The sequence below is a fragment of the Poromitra crassiceps genome (assembly GCF_964638095.1).
Source record: "Poromitra crassiceps genome assembly, chromosome: 21".
Taxonomy (NCBI): Eukaryota; Metazoa; Chordata; class Actinopteri; order Beryciformes; family Melamphaidae; genus Poromitra; species Poromitra crassiceps.
This window is the reverse complement of record NC_139638.1, coordinates 24,691,162-24,712,197: the sequence shown is the minus strand read 5'-3', so window position 1 is coordinate 24,712,197 and position 21,036 is coordinate 24,691,162. Positions and strand designations below refer to the sequence as shown.

The 21,036-nt window shown below is 42.4% G+C and overlaps 1 protein-coding gene across 1 annotated transcript in view; it reads left to right on the top strand.

The window, feature by feature from the left end:
- znf618 (zinc finger protein 618) overlaps positions 1–21,036 on the top strand; it is a gene marked incomplete at its 5' end in the record, with an annotated part of 30,941 nt that overhangs the window by 122 nt on the left and 9,783 nt on the right. Inside the window, 7 exons of the mRNA XM_083657388.1 lie at positions 1–311; positions 2,179–2,256; positions 3,714–3,758; positions 13,364–13,453; positions 13,567–13,650; positions 15,650–15,739; positions 19,611–19,703. The exon at positions 1–311 is cut by the window's left edge and continues 122 nt beyond it. Coding sequence (XP_083513514.1) covers positions 1–311; positions 2,179–2,256; positions 3,714–3,758; positions 13,364–13,453; positions 13,567–13,650; positions 15,650–15,739; positions 19,611–19,703 — 791 coding nt within the window. The remainder of the gene's footprint in view (positions 312–2,178; positions 2,257–3,713; positions 3,759–13,363; positions 13,454–13,566; positions 13,651–15,649; positions 15,740–19,610; positions 19,704–21,036) is intronic.

The following is a 21,036-nucleotide window of genomic DNA, read 5'->3' as shown; positions in this document are numbered from 1 at the left end:
ATCCACCAAGGATGTCCCCTCGTCCACCTCAGCCGCCGCCACCACCGCCGCCACCACTACCTCGACCGCTAGCCCGCCACCCGCGACCGTCACGGTGAAGACGGAGCCGAAAGAGCCGGGGACCCCGGGGACCAGCAACGGGAAGGTCGCCGACGCCAACCCCGCCGAGATCTGCGTGGTGATCGGCGGAAGCGACGGAAAAGGAGGCGACGGAAGAGGAGGTGCCGGAGGTGGATCCCGTGGATCTCAGACCCAGGGTATGTTGGCCCTTGGTACTCCCGCCCCAACGAAGAGCACAGACTCGTGCATAGGTGTGTGAATATATAAATACACGTGCATTTCCTGACTGCAAGCATGTTTGGCTTATCCAACACTTAAGCTCGGGTTGTGGGAGGCGCACACAGCCTTTACTGCCGAATAAGGACATCCTTTTGCACCCAAGTACGCACGGTTTTTGTGACGATGATGAGTTATTTCATCGCCGCTTGCATTTTTTAAAGCTCAAAATCAACTTGGAACTCTCCTTAACCCATTGATACCTGATGCAGCATTTGTGTGTATATCCCTCATTTGTGTGTGTATCCCTTTAAGACCGCGAACCGCGTCACGCGGTTCGCGGTCTTAAAGGGATACACACACACAAATGCTGCATCAGATATCACTGGGTTAAATAAAGCAAACACAGACCTCAAGAGGTGGCATCGTTTTTTTTTTGACAATTTTGAGTAAGCTTGGCACTCATTTGTGAACATTAAGCGCTCTTTTTTGGTGAGATTTATATATATATAATTTATATATATATGATATTTTCTTACTGATGAAATGAAAATGCAGCTCACATGGCATCATTGATTAATATATTGGCATTTTTAGTCCTGTTTGTCTACAGGTTTCACAGACTGTCAAAACCACTATAGTCTTAACTGTGCATCATAGTCGAATAATCGTTCATCTGTGGTTTTCAATCTGTGCAATCATTTTTTATTTTATTCCTTCTTAAATAAACAGAATTTAACGTGTTTAGAGGCGGAAAGACTATGTTATTACTGCAGTCAGTATCTCCAGCTCAATCACACGTGTTGGGGTTTAGTCCAATCAGATCACAGCTCATTTGTAAACATCCCTGAGAACCAATCGAGGACTCGGCTATTTCACATACCAAACCCCCGCCCGGTTGGTCCCGCCTACAACCTTTTACTGCCTGGTTGTATTTGAGACCCTGTTGATGAGAATCGATCGTTTTTATTGGGTGAAAAAAATATGATGTATCTCCCGTGACTCGTCGACTACTTTTTGGGAGGAGTCTACTAAAATGCGGGAGTCGTGAATCAATGCCCTACTAGATATATTGCACAAAATAAATCTTCATACTCAATCCTGAATCCTCATACTTTCTATGAAAAGACTGGATGAAAAGCATGTTGTAATTTTTTTCAAACTTGATATATAGGAGAAAAATAATGGGCGTGGTTATTCTATTGAAACAGTTTATAGCTTAACGTTTTAAACAGACTACGACCTACCAGCCTATGAATGATCTGTCTAATCAGATTTAGCCGTTGATAATATGGCCGATGAAATTACATGAGGGTCTTATGACTTACAGTCAGTATGAGCCTTTTAGCTGAAACCAGCAGAAAGTATCAGTGGTATTGAGTCAGTCAGAGATCCCCGTTTCAAGGCCAATAAATATTGTGAAAATGTTCAGTATTTTCAATATTTTAAAGGTCACAAAGTTTTGATTAATTTAGAATGGATATCCACATTTTTTTTCATTTTTTTTATTATAATTTTTTTTACTTTTCCACATTCCTGATTACGTTCCTGATGATTGAGTTTGGTTGATTTACAAAGGACTAACTTGTGAAAGCACTCTGCTACTATGAGAAGGTAGCTTGATTACAATGTTAAGTGATTGTTAGGTAATTATGTAAGTGTATGGCCTACTCAGAGCTAATTGCCAGGTAGATTATTCATGGCATGAGTTATCAGAGATGACTCTTTCTCTTAGGAGACACGATGTTAACCAATATCTTATATTCCCCCAAAGATGTCATTTGATACGACAGCCAAATTAGTTACATTTATGTAACTAATTTATGTAACGGATATTTATACATTCACTCGTGTTAATACTGTCAACCTTGTTTTATAACATCATTTTACCTTCTCATGCAGGTTCCTATGTATGTGGGGTATGTGGGAAGAAGTACAAGTACTATAACTGCTTTCAGACACATGTCAGGGCACACAGAGGTAAGACACTGTCGTTTTGTATGTGTGTATTGTTCTTTGCCAAAGACCACAGAGCAATTACCTCAAAATAGTCTCTCTATGTTTAATCTGTTCTTAGATGACAGTACGAGCCTAAACTTATATGTTTTGCAGTATCAGTTTCCCATGCATTATTCCTTTTGTGGCGCACCGCCATGTTTGGATTTCGACCGCCACATATCTCTCTCTCTCACACACACATGCACACACACACAGGACAGCGGCGTGATGATTGGTTGGGTTTTGGCATGAAGACTGAGTGATGATTGGTTAAGGTAAAATATCAGGGCCAATCAGAGGCAGTAGAGTAGGGCGGGGTCAGTCATCGTTTTCAAGACGCGTGATTCGTTGAGATGCACGTGGGGGAGGTGCTGCATCTACTAAAAAAAAAAGATGTCCCCAGGACAATCGACACCGAGAAGCGTCGGTACAGTCACGTCTGCTTCAAAAACACCTGGGCAGACTGCTTGGACAAAATGGCTTGGTGCGCCTGTGTGAAGCACTAGCCATTTTCAGACATGCAGTGAACTCCAGAAGATATCCAGATGTTATAGACATTCATCTACTGATCCAAATTATGTGCCTATTTTGTATATTTGTGTAACATTACATATCCATAACTAAAGGAAAACAAATGAAATCTAAAGGAAACATCACTGTTGTACCTATTATGTATAAATAAATAATCAAAATAGGGGGGGGGGGGAGCGAGAGACATTTTCTGCTTTGGGGCTTATATAGCCTAAGTATTGTCTTGGCTGAACATCATTCCAATCAAAGTCAAATCAATCAAAGTTAGGAAATTCCATTTTTATTTTTTTTTACTTTTGTTTATGCCTACAAAGAAAATAAATGTTATTTTGTGCTTGAGCTCTCTTCTGGAAGTGATTTTGGTATAGATGGCCCATTGTATCTAAGCCAGCAGAATAATATGTAGGGAGACATTTACTTGTTCATCATTGCAAAGCCACAGCACAGTAAAGACAATATGAATATGATGTGTTTAGTTAATCATATGCCTTTACATTTTGACCTCAAAGTGCACCAGATCGATGCATTTTTTACTTTAAAATGTACACTATTTTCTTCCGGGCGGGCATGCCCCCCCGATCCCCCCTAGAGGGTCCGAGCTCCACCCGCCACAATCTCTCCAAATCCTGTGGAAAACACAGAGTATAAACTGTAGATGAGTCATGCGAGACGTATTTTCATCACAATTTGATTTGTTTGTGATCAATTCTTTGGTGCATTGACTTAGTACTGTAGTACTTTAAAAAATTAGATATTTCTTTCTTTGTTTTAATATATAAAATTATCTTGGCTTTTTTGTTGTTGTTGCATAGGTTAGAAACTGTGAGAAGCTCTTACTCCAGGCCTTAGCACTCTTCTAATCACATATGTCTTCACGATTGTATTTTTTCTTGTTTTTCCCTCTGCAGAATCAGAGACCCTGGTTGGAGATGGTCCACCCCCGACTCCCAACAGTGAGTATACTTCTGCAAATCCATCCATCTATCCAACACACTCGTCTTTCATTAGCATGCCAGCGCAAGCTGTTTATTTCACACTTGGCTCATTTAACAGTCGGTCATTATTTCATATTAATACACATCTTTTACATTTCCATGCAGTCTGATTGAAACCAAGCCAGCACAGTTCATAACTTAAGAGAGCAAGGAAGTAAAATGTCCAAATGAGGAAATTGACACATGAAAGAGGTGTAAGAATGAATTCCGGCTCAGAAGAGATGAGTGAACCACAACCGAATGCATGAAACAAGTTCAAGTTTATTAATTGATTTGTGTTGCAGCAATCATAAAAACCACATAGTATCAAATATACAAAACGTAAAAACAATACAGGTATACATGGACAACAGTCTACAGTACAAGTAGGCTAAGTGTACCATTAACAAGTACAGGTGGAAACTAGCCCTTGGGCTACAACCTGGCATATTTACTGTACGGCTGTACTGTTCATTAATGTGTAAAGTCCCATTCTTTAAATAAATGAATCTGAATCTGAATCTGAACCATCAGCACCCCAGCATTTCAAGCTAATCGATGCTACAATAGTGCACAAGCATTTTCCTACCAATATGACACTACAGTACACACAGCAGCTCATTGGCTGTTTGTGTCACTTGATTGTAATCACCTGTTAATTGATCACAATCACCTCTTATTTTCCTACCAAGATGGCCGTGTGGTGATGTAACAGAATACTACCAGTGGTATCTCAAATACTGCAAATGAGTCAATGTCGCAGAACCTGCACGCGAGAGGGCAGTGGGTGCTCCTGACATATGGACTACCAATGCCTGGCTAGATGATGGCCTGAGTGCTAGATAGATAGAGGAGGCCAGATACAGTGCGACGCTGGTAGATGTCCATGTCCACATGCTGTGGAGATAGAAGTAGGGCTGTAGTCAACCAAAGAAGATTTGGGCCGACTGAAATTCGACCTACTCCGTCTTCAACCAATCGATTGGTCGATGGGGAAAATACATAAATCTGCACGTTATCTCTAGGTGACCTAAATCGGCCACAGTGCACTGAGTGCACTCCAACGTTAGATGGTAGGCTAAACAAATGATACATAAACATAAAAAGCTATTTGCAGCATATTACATTATTTTTAACCTAATTATTTTATAATTAAATGATCACAGACTCATATTCAGCTGTGATGCGAAAGTAACAGCTGTCAGAAAGCGTGTAAGATGAAAATATATTATAGCAATGTGTAGTGAGAAAGAGAGTGAGACAGTCATTCCTTTAGCCTAGATTTATTCTAGTCTGACATCTTATAATAGTCTACGATCGATTTGTCGATTTGGAGGTGCTCCTGGAGGAAGGCCAGTCCCATTGACTAGCCCGCTGACTAGGCTGTTATTCTCGTAAGGTAACCTAACAATTTAGCATCTTTAGTCACGTTAACCATAGCAGTTCAGGAGAAAAATGACAATGCCACGCATTCTTCTCGCTGATCACATCTGTGTGCCGTGTGCTGTTTGTGCTTGATAGCTGACCCATTTTATTGTTAGTTTCGTTTCGTCCCTCTGTTGTTTGCTCTCCATTCAGCCTGGATAGCCTACGTAAAGGTGCTAGCCTACCCTGACTTCGTCACGTCACTCCTCCTCCTGTGTGTGCTTCGAGAGAAGGTCCGTTACTTTCGCGTGGTGTTACTTTCCTACCGGTGCGCTTTTCTCTTACGACATTGATTTTATCTTATGAAAGGAACACCAGCGATTGTCCGACCAATGAGAATTTGCTCGAACAGGAGCATAATGGACCAACCAACCGCTCAGAGGTTGACCGCTCTAGATAGAAGTTCTAAGAAGAGAACAGGAGGGTAGAAAAGAAAAGAAATACAAACAGGAAGTGTCGTGGCCTTGCTTGAAGGACTATGCAGATACCGTGGAGCACTTCACAAGCAAATAGCCTCTTCATCACAAATTGCATGCTTCAGCTGAAAGACTTAATCCACCAAGGTTGGCCCCCTTTGGCCCTAAAGCAGCCTTTATAATTGGAGTTGCTACTTGCTGATCTGATCTGCTCTATAGGAACCACACGGTGCCAGACCTTCACGCTGTGTTTCATATCTGACCAGTGTATGCAAAGCACAAGAAGGCAGCAGCACTATGGCCCTAACACCAGTCTTTTACGCAGACATTTTTGGAATATTCAGAAGAATGCCTCAGTGCTCCGAGTCTTTTCCCCCACTTTGAAATAAACTACGCTCATTTGGAGGAGTTTGTGTTGTGAAGAGTTATTGAATTGGAGCCTAATCTCAATTTGCACGGCCCTCCCTGACAAATCATATTATGTTGCCCGAATAATATTTACTTATCATTTCCATAATGGTATGCAAGATCATGACAGGCACAACGAGGCTGTTTTCTTTTGCTACCAGTTAGTAGTGAGCCCCTGACACTGTCAGCCGTCAGCAATGTCTGGGCTGTCAGCAATGTCTGGGCTGTCAGCCGTCAGCAATGTCTGGGCTGTCGGGGAGCCTCTGTCGCCCTAGGTTTTTGCGCTGTGCCTCGCACCGTTGGCTCTGGTCGGCCTTGTCGGGTCTGGTCGGTCTTGTCGGGTCTGGTCGGTCTTGTCGGGTCTGGTCGGCCTTGTCGGGTCTGGTCGGTCTTGTCGGGTCTGGTCGGTCTTGTCGGGTCTGGTCGGCCTTGTCGGGTCTGGTCGGTCTCGTCGCGTCTGGTCGGTCTCGTCGGCTCTGGTCGGTCTCGTCGGCTCTGGTCGGTCTCGGCGGCGGCGACATGTTCGATTCGGCATCGAGCAGTCGGTGAGAGAAAGCCCTCTGATTGGCTGGTCAGCTGGTTAAGGAAAGCAGTGCACGAGAAGAGAGGGCACGCACAAAACGTTCTTCTCTTTATTCATTTACTTCGTCTCATCTGATCATTTCCAATACACTTCATATTTTCACGACAACGTGGCCTTGGGGAAACCCCCTCCTTGAGCCTGTCGCTGACTGTATATCATCACCCATTTAGTGCAGTTTCTCCTTATTTTGCTGCCTCTGCCTGTTCCTCTCTTCTTCCACAAGCAAAAGACCAGACGAGGGCTGACAACGCCCGCTTTTTAATCAAACATATTCTCCATTTAGAAGTAGGTGAAACCGTCTACTCTCTACATACAATCTACATTTCAACCAGAAGTCACATTTAACTTTTTTTGCTATTTAACCCTAACCCTAACCATAACCATAACCATAACCATAACCATAACCTGGCTTTTTTTTTTTACCACAAGCAATGTACCATGCCACTTGATATGATGCAAGCGTCACTGTCTCTGAGAGCTTTGGCAAATTTTCGGAACAACCAAGTCTGCTTTTCTACTTGACTTTTCAAGGCGTTTAATTTGTGCTTTTTTTCCGTAAATTCCTGTTCCTGTGTTCGTGTGTACTTTGGCATTTCCCTGCCTTTTTTTAGAGCGAACTTGCCTTAAAAGAAAATGTCAAAACACTCAACAGTGAAATCACAATCTTTTTTTTCCCATTTCCAAAGTGATTGATGAAGGTTAGCTGCCTTCCTCTCTCTCTCTCTATGATTGGTTTGAAGTGGTTGGCTCTCTCTCACCCTGAAGCAGTGGCAGTAACAGGCAGTGTGTTAAAAACACATACAGTACACAACACACACACACACACACACGTACACACGTACACGCGTCATCAGTGATGTTATCTGGGGTCGTAAGGTGTTTCGGGTCTGTCAACATCATACACCCTCGCCCAGTAGACCCAGCCGAGGCCGATTAAGACCCCGACCCGCGTCCCAGAAGCAGCCGCTCACACACACACACAATCTGATGCGAATAGAATTAAACAGTGACCGGCCACTTTCTCCTCAGAAATGCACACGCTCTGCTTCACAAATATAATTTTTATGCAAACTTGTAATATAAATTCGGAAATGCACACGCTCTGCTTCACAAATGTTATTTTGAGGCACACTTGTAATATAAATTTGCTTGCAGTCTGGCTGCAAGCGACCTGGGCACTCGGGGGAAACAAACAGCTAATACCGTGGGGAAGGTATGACTAGAGGGATCCTAGAGGGGATAATCAGATAAATGTGTTCCTCACAGGTTGAGGTTGATTAAGTCTCTCCATGCTGTCTCTTCTGTCCGCCATTGTAGTCTAGCGCGTCTTGTTTGAACACTGCGCATGCGCACATAACAGTAGCTCTGCGATTGGTTTGAAAGTGTGGAGAAAATGTAAGGAGCCATATGATTGGCTGAATGCAAACACACCTGATTGGCTGATGGATCTGTCAATCAGAATCATACATTTGATTGACAGCTTTATCAGCCAATGGTGACGTTCGTTGACCTGCGACGTCAGGGGAGTCTCAAAATTCACCACACAGATTTCTCTCACAAATGTAGAAAGAGGTTCACAAATGAGAAGCAGTTTGTAAATGCACATTCAGCAATTCGCATGATCTGTGAATTTATATTACAAGTGTGCCTCAAAGTAATATTTGTGAAGCAGAGCGTGTGCATTTCCGAATTTATATTACAAGTTTGCATAAAAATTACATTTGTGAAGCAGAGCGTGTGCATTTCCGAATTTATATTACAAGTTTGCATACAAATTATATTTGTGAAGCAGAGCGTGTGCATTTCCGAATTTATATGACAAGTTTGCATAAAAATTACATTTGTGAACCAGAGCGTGCGCATTTGCGCAACAGATTGTGTGCATTAGTGAGTCCGAAATACAACTGCGAAACAAAGCATGTGCATTCGTGAAAAAACCCTGCGAGCGTTCATTGATTATGAGACTGTTCTGGCTCCATAACTTTCCCTCAGGCATCAGAGAATTCCCCCTCATTTCCTCCATAGATGTGTTGATAAATCCTTATATATAGAGTTTTAAGCCTGGGACCAAGCCAAGCAGCCACCTACTGCATCGTGAGCGACCATAAAACATTTCACTTGACTTGGAGCAAAAACAAAATTAAAAAGCGTGGGTGGAAAAAAGTTTTTCACTTGTTGTTGTTTGACTTGGTTCCAGGCTTAAAACTCTTTTATATAAGGATTTTTCTAAATGTCTCTGGAGAAAATGAATGGGGAACTCTCTGATGGAGCGAGAGCTCAGAAAAAGTGGGCGGTGACTGTTGAGCTCTAGAGATAGAGACAGTCGGCATGTCTGGGAACGCCCACAAAATGTTAAACAGCTGGCGCGCGAGTGGGGTAAAACCGCCCATATATCTCATGGGCTGACTCACCAAAAGACGGTGCTGCGGCTCTAAACTACATGTTTGGGGGTTCTAGAGCAGAACACAAGACATCTGCTCAGATGTGCGTTTACTGCTGTGGTTAAATCCTCGATCGTGTCTGCCTGGGCTGGGCTATCAGCTAAATTCTAACTTTGCTGAATGGATAGAACGGGGGAATTTACCCCACCCTGACCCCGCCCCCAGGCTAACCCAGCGTCTATTGTGGGCGTTCCTAGAGCCTGTATGGGCGTTCCCAGACATGCGGACTGTCTCTATGGAACAATATGAATTGAAAATATCACCATTATAGTGACCAAAATGATCACGGTTATCAGTATTATCACGGTATTGTTCAAATGTGCTGAAAATGTTCAAAAAGTACTAATACACTCACAGAAATCATTTCACCAAGTTTTATATTGAAAACTCAAAACCCAAAAAGGATTGATGCACTCACTGAAATCATTTCTCCAAGGCTGCACGTTTGCATCTGGGAGACGGTTGCCAACTTTGGTTGATGATGGACAGTATTTACCATGTTTTTCAAAGCACTGTAATCATGGTACCATGGTAATGACGGTACCACGTACGGTTTTAATGATCATGAACATTTGAAATGGTACGGTTATCGTAAGGATTTTTTATTTTTATTTTTTATTTAAAATTTTTAAAGAACAATATACAGTACAAACAAGACAAACAGGCTCAGACACAGGAAAGGAAAGAAAAAAGAAAAAACATACATCAACATTGCAACATGGCGCTATCAGCCGCATAATGTTATATGTGCTTATATATATATATATATATATATATATATATATATATATATATATATATATATATATATATATATATATATATATATATCTATATATAAAAAAGTGCATGGGGTCCCGCGCAAAGGGTCCATGAGATACCAGCTGGGCGAGCCAACCGTCACCCCTAACCTCAGTTACTGGTCATTCTTAACCTCGTCGAAGTCGGCCAAAAACACGGTCCCAGATAGTTGAGAACCTCCCAAGCGTGTTGGTTCTCAGGGACCTGAGTTTCTCCATCTGCACAACAGAGATCATGTCCATCAGCCACACCTGAAAAGAAGGGGAAGAGGAGGACTTCCATTCCTTCAGAATGAGTCTTTTGGCGACAGTTGTCCCCAGCGTCAGAGATTGTTGCACAGCCGTAGGGGAGTTCAGTGAGGACTCCGAGCAGCCGAAGATGGCGAGTTCTGCCTCCGGTTGTAGGGTTATTTTGTAGGCTTTAGAATACCAGTCAAATATTTTGGCCCAGAATCCTCTTAGTGAAGGGCTGTTATCGTAAGGAATTTGATCACGGTTATCATTAAAAACCCGGGTTATCGTTGCATCCCTACTCGCGCGAGCCTCAGGTTGGCCACACCCCTGTCGTAGAGAGTTGGGATTTGCACTTTCTTACGGGCCTGATATTCAGAGTGAATTGTCAACTCTAAAACTCATCTCCTCAGTCCGCGGGACTTGGAAGGTCTGGAGCCAGGCTACTGTCTCATGCCATTTCTACACCAAAATTAAAATGGCAATAACAAATACTTTTGCATGATTGTCATTACCAACATGCTCATTCACTCATTGTCTTCTCAGGCATGGCATCATTTTTCTGCCCACATAAGGGATTGTGCTCTGCTGCCGGCTTTCAGTCCAACATGAACATAAACAAGGGTGTAATGATTTCATTTGACTATGTCCACTGCTACTTCCTGGAAAAACAATGGGGTGGAAATATGCCTGCCATACGCAAAGATAATGCAACATCCACACACCATGGTTGTTGTTAGCAATTTTTTTTTAAGAATTCAGTAACAATTTAAATATGTAATAACTTCATCATAGCTCATGTCTACTTATTTCACAATTTTAAAAACCCAATTTTTGGCAAACAGAACCCAAATGACAGCAAATTAATTTTTTATATATATCGCTGAAAAGGGGATCTGGACAGAATCCGAAAGCCCCAAAATGTTGGCAACATTTCAGACTATTTGAATAAAGTTAACTATACACTAACTTCCAGCACTGTCATCTGATCATCTGTAAATGTCACTGTGAAATATCTGTCATGTCAAATAAGTCTATATTATTATTATTATTATTATTATTATTATTATTATTATTATTATTATTATTATTATAACGTGCAGTGCCCGTCCGCCCCGCTGCTGCACAGTGATGTTCGCTTGGTTATTCAAAGTTTATTACCGTAATATCGAACGTGTTGCGTGTCCAAATTGCACCAAGTCCCACGCTGCACGTCGTTGGGTCACCAGCAACCCAACCCGGTAAGCGTGACGTCGATCGGGCGAACCGTTCTCAAGTTATGCGAAGCAGGCAGACAGACAGACAGACAGACAGGCAGACAGACAGACAGACAGACAGACAGGCAGACAGACAGACAGACAGACAGGCAGGCAGGCAGACAGACAGACAGACAGGCAGACAGACAGACAGACAGACAGACAGAGAGTCCTTGCTTTATAGTATGATGATGATGCTTATTGTCATTAGTATTTTAGACTATTGTATTAGTCATAACAACTATATTTATCCTTTGCTGGTCTTTCTTTCTTATTTAGCCTGACTCTCTGCCTACATGTCTGAGCCTAACTCTCTGCCTACCCGTCTGTCTGTGTGTCTTTGCACTATCTAATCTTAAAGGATGGCTTTCCCGTGGGGAATATGAATATATATTAAATCTCACGCCCCTAAGGTTTTCGAATCCGTTGAAATTTTTGAAATTGGTTGTTTACAGCCAGAGATATCAACCAAAATCCACTCTGTGTGTGTGTGTGGGGGGGGGGGGTGCTGGTGGGGGGGAGGGGCGGGTGCGGGGAGCCGAAATCCTACAGTTCCCACAATGCACTGGGCTCGCATGGCCTTAGATTCCACGCCCACCCCTCAGGCATTTGGCTGATATCAAACTCCAGTAGGTGGCGGTAATGCACATATATGATTGCCAACCGCCATAAAACTCAAAGAAGAAGAAGGCTTCGACATAAAAACATTATGAGAAGAAGAAAAAATCAAAAATAAAATTGCACCAAATTTAAACCGAAGTATATATGTCGGGAGATGTCTTCATAAAAAAAATTTCATGCATTTTAAGGCATTTTCCAAGGAGTTACGCGCATCTGATGTTGTAACTATTTAATGTAAAAATGTGTAAAAACGGGTACATTGCTCAGCGTTGATTTCGTTACTTCAACGCACCTACTACTAGATGTAAAATTTGACGAGCTTTCCAATGCCGCCAGTCCCGTGTCTGTCTGTGCTTCCGTTCCCGAGATATGGTCTCTTTGCAAGGAGCTATGGGAAGCTAATATTAGCTACCGTAGGCTAGGCGGTCGAAAAAGATGGCTGCCTTTTGTTTTTCTTCAAGACCTCTGAAGGGGCGTGGAGGACCTCTAGAGGCGGGACCATGGCCCACATGGCCCACAGGCCCACAAGTAGTGTAGTTCATAGGTGCTCGACTTCCGCAAGGCTGGACTTGTCGCCCCGACGCGTTTTGCGTCAGAGCGTCATGGAAATAATGTGAGAGATGGTTGATAGCTCTGGCTGTAAACAACCAATTTCAAAAATTTCAACGGATTCGAAAACCTTAGGGGCGTGAGATTTCATATATATTCATATTCCCCACAGGAAAGCCATCCTTTAACCTCTATATTTTAGCACAGTATTATCCTATTCATCTTATCTAATATGGTACATATTTTTCAAAATGTAGAATGGCTGAAATAATCCACATACAATCGTCTGCCTTCTCCACCCCTTCTTCCCGGGAGAATCCAGAGTGAGCGGCTTTTAAACACCTCTGGGCATGAAAGGCCAATAGTGACCTCTTAATACTGACCTTATTACCATTTCATAGTTACCTGCAGGAAAAGTAGTGCAGCTCCTGTGTTCCCTGTGTGCTGCTATGCACCGACCGCACTGCTTAAAGCTCCTGTGTTCCCCGTGTGCTGCTATGCACCGACCGCACTGCTTAAAGGGCACGTACTGTATATTTTGGCATGCTTAGCTTGTCAAGGGTAAAAGAAAAAAAAAATCGACTATCAAGCAGGTTTTAAATGTTAACTGCAGAGTAAGATCACTCAAGGGACAGTTCACGGAGCTCCAAGTAATATTAAAAATGTATTCTTATTGGTGCATACGATGCACCCACGTCTCTCTCTATAGTAAACTGTCTAGTAGAGTCATCAGTAATCTTGCATTTTGCATATTGCGTGTGTGTGCGTGCGTGTGTGTGTGTGTGTGTGTGCTTGTGTGTGTGTGTGTTTGTGTGTGTGTGTGTGTGCGTGCTCTCACTCTTGTGTGTCTATAGGTAGCTTCCGTTACTCGTGTGACATCTGTGGCAAGAAGTACAAGTACTACAGCTGTTTCCAGGAGCACCGGGACCTGCACGCAGTCGACGGTAACCAACTAGCCTCCATGTTCTTTCAGCTTTTCTAAATTCAACAATGGCGCAAATATAAGGATTCAGTAAGGAACTAATTACTCCTTTCTATACCTTCCTATCTTTCTTAGATCCGTATGAGCAGGTAATGATATCTGGTGGCGATGACCTTAAAGAGGACGAGCCAATTGAACCCTATCAGAAAATTGGACCAAGTAAGACTGTTTGATATTCTTGTTTTAGTGGAGTGTGGAACTTAAAAGTGTCCCTTTTTAAAATTGGTATTATGCAAATGTTTTGCATCGTTAGTTCAAACGGTATGAAATTTGACCCATGTGTTTTTTTGTTGGTGCCTATGATGAGGGCTGAAGTTACTAATCAAATGAAAATGGAACGATACTATTATAAATTATGAAATGCACCCTCTCACTTAATGTCCTCTAATATTAAAAGTGGGTGGTGTTTTCTGCTCGGGCACAAGGGTTGATTAAGACTCAAGAAAATATTCAACCTCCTTGACTCACTATTTAGTTTATTTTCACAGATTCATTCAAAATGTTTGGAGTTTGCACTGGCACTCCAGATCGTGTTATGGTGCATACACAAATTCCTTTGAATGTCCTTCGGATGTCTCTGCAACTTGACGGGAGCCGTTTCAGCTGTTTGGACATGATTTGGAATGACGTGACGATCCATGTTCTATCACAACAATGAGCCTAAATATACAGTTAAACTCAACACTGCAACGGCTTCACAACAAGAGTCTGAGTGTCCCTTTGAGTGGTCTAGCCAAAGCCCAGACTTGAATCACATTCCATTCATTTCATTTAATGTTAATTTGATAGGGACGATTGCATAAGCATATAGAGAATGGTACAATTGAGAGGCAAAGTGACCGCCTACTTCCTGCTTCAGCACTGTACCAGAGATTTTCATCCGCCATTTATTTTCCCATAGACATTTCGTAAAATGCTTATAAAAATTGTTTTACTTGTTCAAACCAAATGGTTCCGCTATATATAGAAACAGGAGAGACCACATAACATTTCACTCTGACCAAAACTTAAAAAAACTACATCAAAAGAATATTTTCTTTAAATCCGCAATTCTTTTACATTTTGGTGCGAGTGAAATGTTATCTGGTCTCTCCTGTTTCTAAATATATCTGAACCGTTTGGTTTGACGAAGTAAAACTATTTTTATAAGCATTTTGCGAAATGTCTATGGGAAAATAAATAAATAAATGGCGGATGAAAATCTCTGGTACAGTGCTGAAGCAGGAAGTAGGCGGTCACTTTGCCTCTCTATTGCTCAACCCAATGCATAACAGCATTTATAGCTACAGCTAATTTGTCTAATGGCAAAATCCAGATGTGCCAAGCTGATAGAAGACTTGAAGAGGTTGTACTCATTGTTGCCATACTGTGGGTATAGGTGACTCTACGACGGATTCACTCAGGGTTGAGTATCTAGGCTACAAAATCAGAAAAAGTCAAGGGGGTTGAATATTTTCTAACACACTGTATGACTTCTCCATACACATGTATTCCAAATGATGCACCCTGTGAAGTGTAATTAGCAGTTGGACCGTGTAATTGCATGTATGAGCAGTACAGCTTGTCGAAAATAATATGTCACATGTTGCATACTTTGTTCATTCCGCCCATTTGGTTAGTTGAGATTAGGATAATGAGAGTCTATTGGCTTGTCTATTGGCGGGGGACGGCACGGTGGCTCAGTGGTTAGCAGCACTGTTGCCTCACAGCAAGAAGGTCCCGGGTTCGAACCCCGGTCCGTCCCAGGTCCTTTCTGTGTGGAGTTTGCATGTCCTCCCCGTGTTTGTGTGGGTTTTTCTCCGGGTGCTCCGATTTCCTCCCACCACCTAAAGACATGTATGTTAGGGTTAACACTCCTGTCAGTGCCCCTGACCAAGGCAATGGAGAAACTGGACTTGGTCCCCGGGCGCTGCACTGCGGCTGCCCACTGCTCCTAGTTCAAGGAAGACTCCTAGTAGAGGATGGGTCAAATGCAGAGGATGAATTTCCCCATGGGGATAAATAAAGAATAACTTAACTTGACTTGACTTGTCAGTTATGCACAATTTGCTCAAATCATCCAACAAATGAGGTCTTTGCTTAACTGATATCAAATTAACCGTTTTAAAATGAAAACAAAGGGTTGTGCTTGCTTGCTTTTGTGTTGTCCTTTCTTCAGAAACGGGGACCTACGTGTGCGAGTTCTGCGGGAAGCAGTACAAGTATTTCAACCCGTACCAGGAGCATGTTGCTCTTCACACACCAATGGGTGAGCTGCCAGTGATCACGTGACCACTTGATCGTCATGTTTTAACACATTTATTCAAACAACCCAAAGTTCCATTTCACATTTTTGTTAGGAATGAAATGTCTGCAAAAGACATTACAATTGATGGCATGAGTTTGCTTAATGCACCTTCACAGGTTTTGATGATCATTGAATGGGTTTTAATTTGGTCATTTGGCACAAATCTAATAGAGGGATGATTATATAGAAAAAAAAGGTTAATTCTCCCTATCGGGCCAAAGCTGCTGATTCACAGTGGGGAAAGTGCAAGCTTTTCCAGTGCTGCAGTCCAAAGTCCTACACATTTTTCCACTGTCAGTGGAAAAAGTGTCGCTGTGTTCAGTCTTTGAATAGCTGTACTTTATCAATCTCCGGATATTCTAAATTAATACTGAAAATGTATTGCAGTGATTTAGAAAAGAGATGGCTCCTACCAAGAATCCATGTCTTGTCATTTGTTTACAAGCGTAACACACTTTCTGTTCATTCCATATTAGGATAGTTATTTTGCACGGTGTGAACGTTTTGGGGTTGCATTTTCACGAGTAGTGCGACTTATTTATTTGTTTTTCCCTTTGGTCTCACCAGTGAGACAAGAAAAACAAGCCCAAGTCTCTGGAAGTTGAATTCAGAATTTCCCTACGAAAAGAAAAACTTTATCAAGCAATATTTAGTGTTTTCTAAAGCTGTTAAAGAATAAAGGCTGCGTCTGGTAAATGCCAGATTTTTGTATTAAAGCTTGTACTTAATACAAGGGATTAGGGGTTTGGAGATGTTACTACTTGTATTTGCTCAACCAACCGCCTGTACAAGAAAAGCGAAGAATCAGTCTCACAATTGGTAATCAAAAATAATTTGACAGATCCCAGAGCAAATAGAAAATGTACCAACAAGCAGCTCTCTCTCTCTCTTTTGCTCGAGCTCTCTATTTTCCTCGGTGTGTGTATTGGCAGGCAGACAGCAACACTAGCAGACTGACTGAGTTAGCAGACTGGAGCTCAAAGCACAACCCCCCCCTCTCATAGCAGTTCAATGAGAAAAGTCAGCTTATCTGAAGATTGAAAAAATTCAGAAGGAACAAATATTCCATTAAACACATTATTGGGGCTTTGCTGATCTTCGGATTCATGAACATCCCTACTAGTTAAAATTGCAGTTTTAGCCTCTACAACCGAAATTAAATTTGTTTTACTTAGTCAAGAAACAGAGAAATTAACTTGCACAGGTTAATGTATCTCTGCCACAATTTTAAGATTGGGAAAAGTGTCATGACGCTAGATGGGATATGGAGAATCTGCTTTTGAGAACTTGTTATAGGTTGAGGCCACGTCTCGTCATAGACGCTGGTTTAGCTGGCTCAGCCTGGCTGGGGGCGTGGGCAGGGTGGGGTAAAAACCCCCGTTCTATCCATTCAGCAAAGTTAGAATTTAGCTGATAGCCCAGCCCAGGCAGACACGATCGGGGATTTAACCACCGCAGTAAACGCACATCTGAGCAGGCGTCTTGTGTTCTGCTCTAGAACCCCCAAACCTGTAGTTTAGAGCCGCAGCACCGTCTTTTGGTGAGTCAGCCCATGAGATATATGGGCGGTTTTACCCCACTCGCGCGCCAGCCGGTTAACATTTTGTGGGCGTTCCCAGACATGCGGACTGTCTCTATGGAGAACTGGCTTTTGGATTTGAGGAAAAACCTTTCCTGGATGTCACAGTCAGGTGCCATTAGACTTACCTTAATTGGACACATGGCATTGAGGGGGTAAGGGGCACGAAAGCTATGTGAAGAGCTAATGGTAAAAGTGATAGTCTATATGTTCATATTATGTTGAGGGATGTGACAATTATGACATTTCACAGTACAGTACGGTATATCTATCTACCAAAATGTCACAGTAGGGATGGGCATGATTAATTGCTGATTGATAATTGTTCGTTAATGATTTTGTCCATCACATGGAATTTGATCGTGTAGCTTGCAGATCAGATCAAAACATGGAAGCAAGGATATTAAAAGCTGGTGAAGAAGACCGTTTCAGATGAGAGGCGGGCGTGGATAGATCAAATTGGTGGAGATGGGAAAGTGAACTTAATTTTGTGCTCTAGTTCAGAAAGTTGAGTTGCGTTGCTGAAATGGGAAGAAGTACGAGACTCAATGGAACGCAAGTGGACATTTTTAAAGTACGGTATACAACAGAAATATCAGAAAAATAATATGTCAATAACATTCCAAAGTATCAGCTCTTAAAAATAGGTACTTATTGTATTCATGGTTGAGCTGTTATAACCAATTGATAGAAGCTTTTCTGTGTAACAGAGAGAAAAAAACAAAAGCCTGAGTGGAAATTCATAAGGTTGTTTTGTCTCCATTCATCCCTCTTGCCAATAATATTAATGAAACTGGATGAGGGGTTGTCAGCTGCGTGCTTTGCCAACATGCAGCCTGGGCGCTGCCAGCTCTTATCGTGGGCATTGACTGTGTGTTTGCAGTCACTTTCAGTGCCTTCAGAAGTTAAGCCTCTCTAAGGCAGATCGAGCCTTACTTGGAAATCACCGACAAATGTACAGTATAGAGACAGTCCGCATGTCTGGGAACGCCCATACAGGCTCTAGGAACGCCCACAATAGACGCTGGGTTAGCCTGGGGGCGGGGTCAGGGTGGGGTAAATTCCCCCGTTCTATCCATTCAGCAAAGTTAGAATTTAGCTGATAGCCCAGCCCAGGCAGACACGATCGGGGATTTAACCACCGCAGTAAACGCACATCTGAGCAGACGTCTTGTGTTCTGCTCTAGAACCCCCAAACATGTAGTTTAGAGCCGCAGCACCGTCTTTTGGTGAGTCAGCCCATGAGATATATGGGCGGTTTTACCCCACTCGCGCGCCAGCTGCTTAACATTTTGTGGGCGTTCCCATCTCAGTGGTTCACTTCCCACACATGAGGACTGTCTCTATGGGATTGCTTCAGCTCTTTCGACCCGAGCAAACTGTAACCTTCACACACAACAGCCGTGTTCGGAATCCCCTATGACAGAAATAGTGGACTATTTAGTGTCCAAATTCTCAACTGTTAATTTGATTCACTATTTAGTCCACTATAAAATACCCACAATGCATAGTGATTTCTAGTGAACAGCGAATAATGTACCCTACATTTTCGCCGGTATACCACAATGCAATGGGGTTTTCTTTACCGAAGGAGAAGAAGAAAGTAATTCGCTCATGAGCTAACAAGCCTTTGAGCTACTTGACCAGCAAAAGCTTGCTATTAGGAGACAGCACCATGGTTGACAAAACCACACGTGCACGTAATTATAATTTCAACGATTTATTCCCCATATAGTTCACTATATGATAAACACTATATGCGGAATAGTGAGGGAGTGAATGAGTGAACTATTCCGAACGCGGCTATTGACTGAATAACTATTGAGGTGGCATCCGTCCAATCTGAATGGAAGAAGCACAACAGATTAGAAGAGATACATAGATAACATGCACTTCACAGACATGCCACTTGGTCAGAAATGGTCACTTTTGGGCTGGCAGTGGCCCAATTGAGCCAGATGGTGTGTGAGAGAGAGACGTGTGTGTGTTTTATTATTATTAATTATATATTTTTATTATTATTATTATTATGGTTTCTGTGTTCATATTCCCGGAGAAGCAAAATAAAACAGATTGTGATGTCAAGTTGGGGCAAGTGTGAAATACCATTTTTCCATCATTAACTTGATTCTGTCTAAAACCTGCTATTCCTGGATGCATCTCGAGCTGAACTGAAAGATTTTGAATATTTTTGTTATAACGCTGTTCTTCTAACACTTGCAAGTGATTCTGCGGCTCTCTGTCTCCATGCAGGTCGCTCCTTTGACATGAAGTCACCTCGGGTACAGCCGCGCGGCAGCATCGACATCACCAAATTCGCCCTCAGCCAAACCGTTACGGACAAAAGTAAGCATTTTTAACGTCCCTTATCACTCCTCCTCCCGTGGCTTTCAGATAATACTGGATATGATCTATTTCTGTGCTTTTGAGCTGTTACTTGATCTCCTAGACTGCCAGCAAATGAGCTAAGATAGCGTTCCCATGCCTTCAAATTGCACATAGAGTCATACAAAAGGCATCCATTGGGTATGTTGAGAAAATAGACAAATTCACACAAAAAACAAACAAATCCTTTTTAATATCCTCCACACCCGAGTTGCGAATACCCGCAATAGCTCGTATCAACGAATGCGGCTATCCGCGACAGCTCTCTTTCGTTTTCATATTGTGACTCTCGTCAGTCAAAGATGGCAGCTTTTAGCTCTCTTAGACCGCTGTCTTCCTCGGCCTTGACTGGCTGACAGTGACACTGAGTGGCTGGAGGGCGTCGATGACTGAATCTAGGACAGCAGGACCTTGCCGGGGCGAGCGTGGCAGATGCAGTGGGCTCCATCATGTTTCTCTTCTGCCTCAACAAGAGGGGACAATCCGGTTGGCAGACAATGTGATAATAGCATAGCCTTGTGACTGACGGTTCACAAAAGTTTATTGATCTACAATATATGAATGTGATATAGGAGATAGGTCAACTGTCTTTATGTTATTACAGGGTGTTCCACAAGACCAAACTGTGGCACATTTATTCAGCCAACTTTGTGAAAAGACACTATTTTTTTTTTTAAATATTTTATTTAGCAATTTAAATGTTTTAGAACACAGAAAAACAAACCAAAAAACCCCCGAACAAACTCACATACAGTCAAAGAAAAGAAAAGAAAGAAAAAACATACATACACTAGTGCCACCAGTTACATACAGCCTGTAAATATATATAAATTATGCTTGTAAATATATATATACATATATAAATGAGTGGGATCCCACACGAGGGAGAAAGACCCGCTGGGCAAGTCACCCATCACCCCTAACCTCGTCAAGGTAGGCCAGAAACGGGTCCCAAATAGTTTGAAATCTCCCAGGTGAGTTGGTCCTCAAGAACCTGAGTCTCTCCGTTCGTATAACGGAGATCATGTCCGCCAACCGCAACTGAAAACAGGGCGGAGTGGGGGACTTCCATTTCTGCAGAATGAGTTTCTTGGCAACAATTGTCCCCTGTGACAGAGACTGCTGCACAGCTGTAGGGAAGTTCAGAGGAAAAAAAACCCATTCAAAACTCCCATAGGTCGAAAACAGTGAAGAACCAGGACTGTTAGCATCGATGTTTTCCGGACTCGTTCCTGCGGCTCTCTATTGCAGGCAGCTTGGGGGACAGCAGCTTGTGAGAAGCACTTTCCTTCTA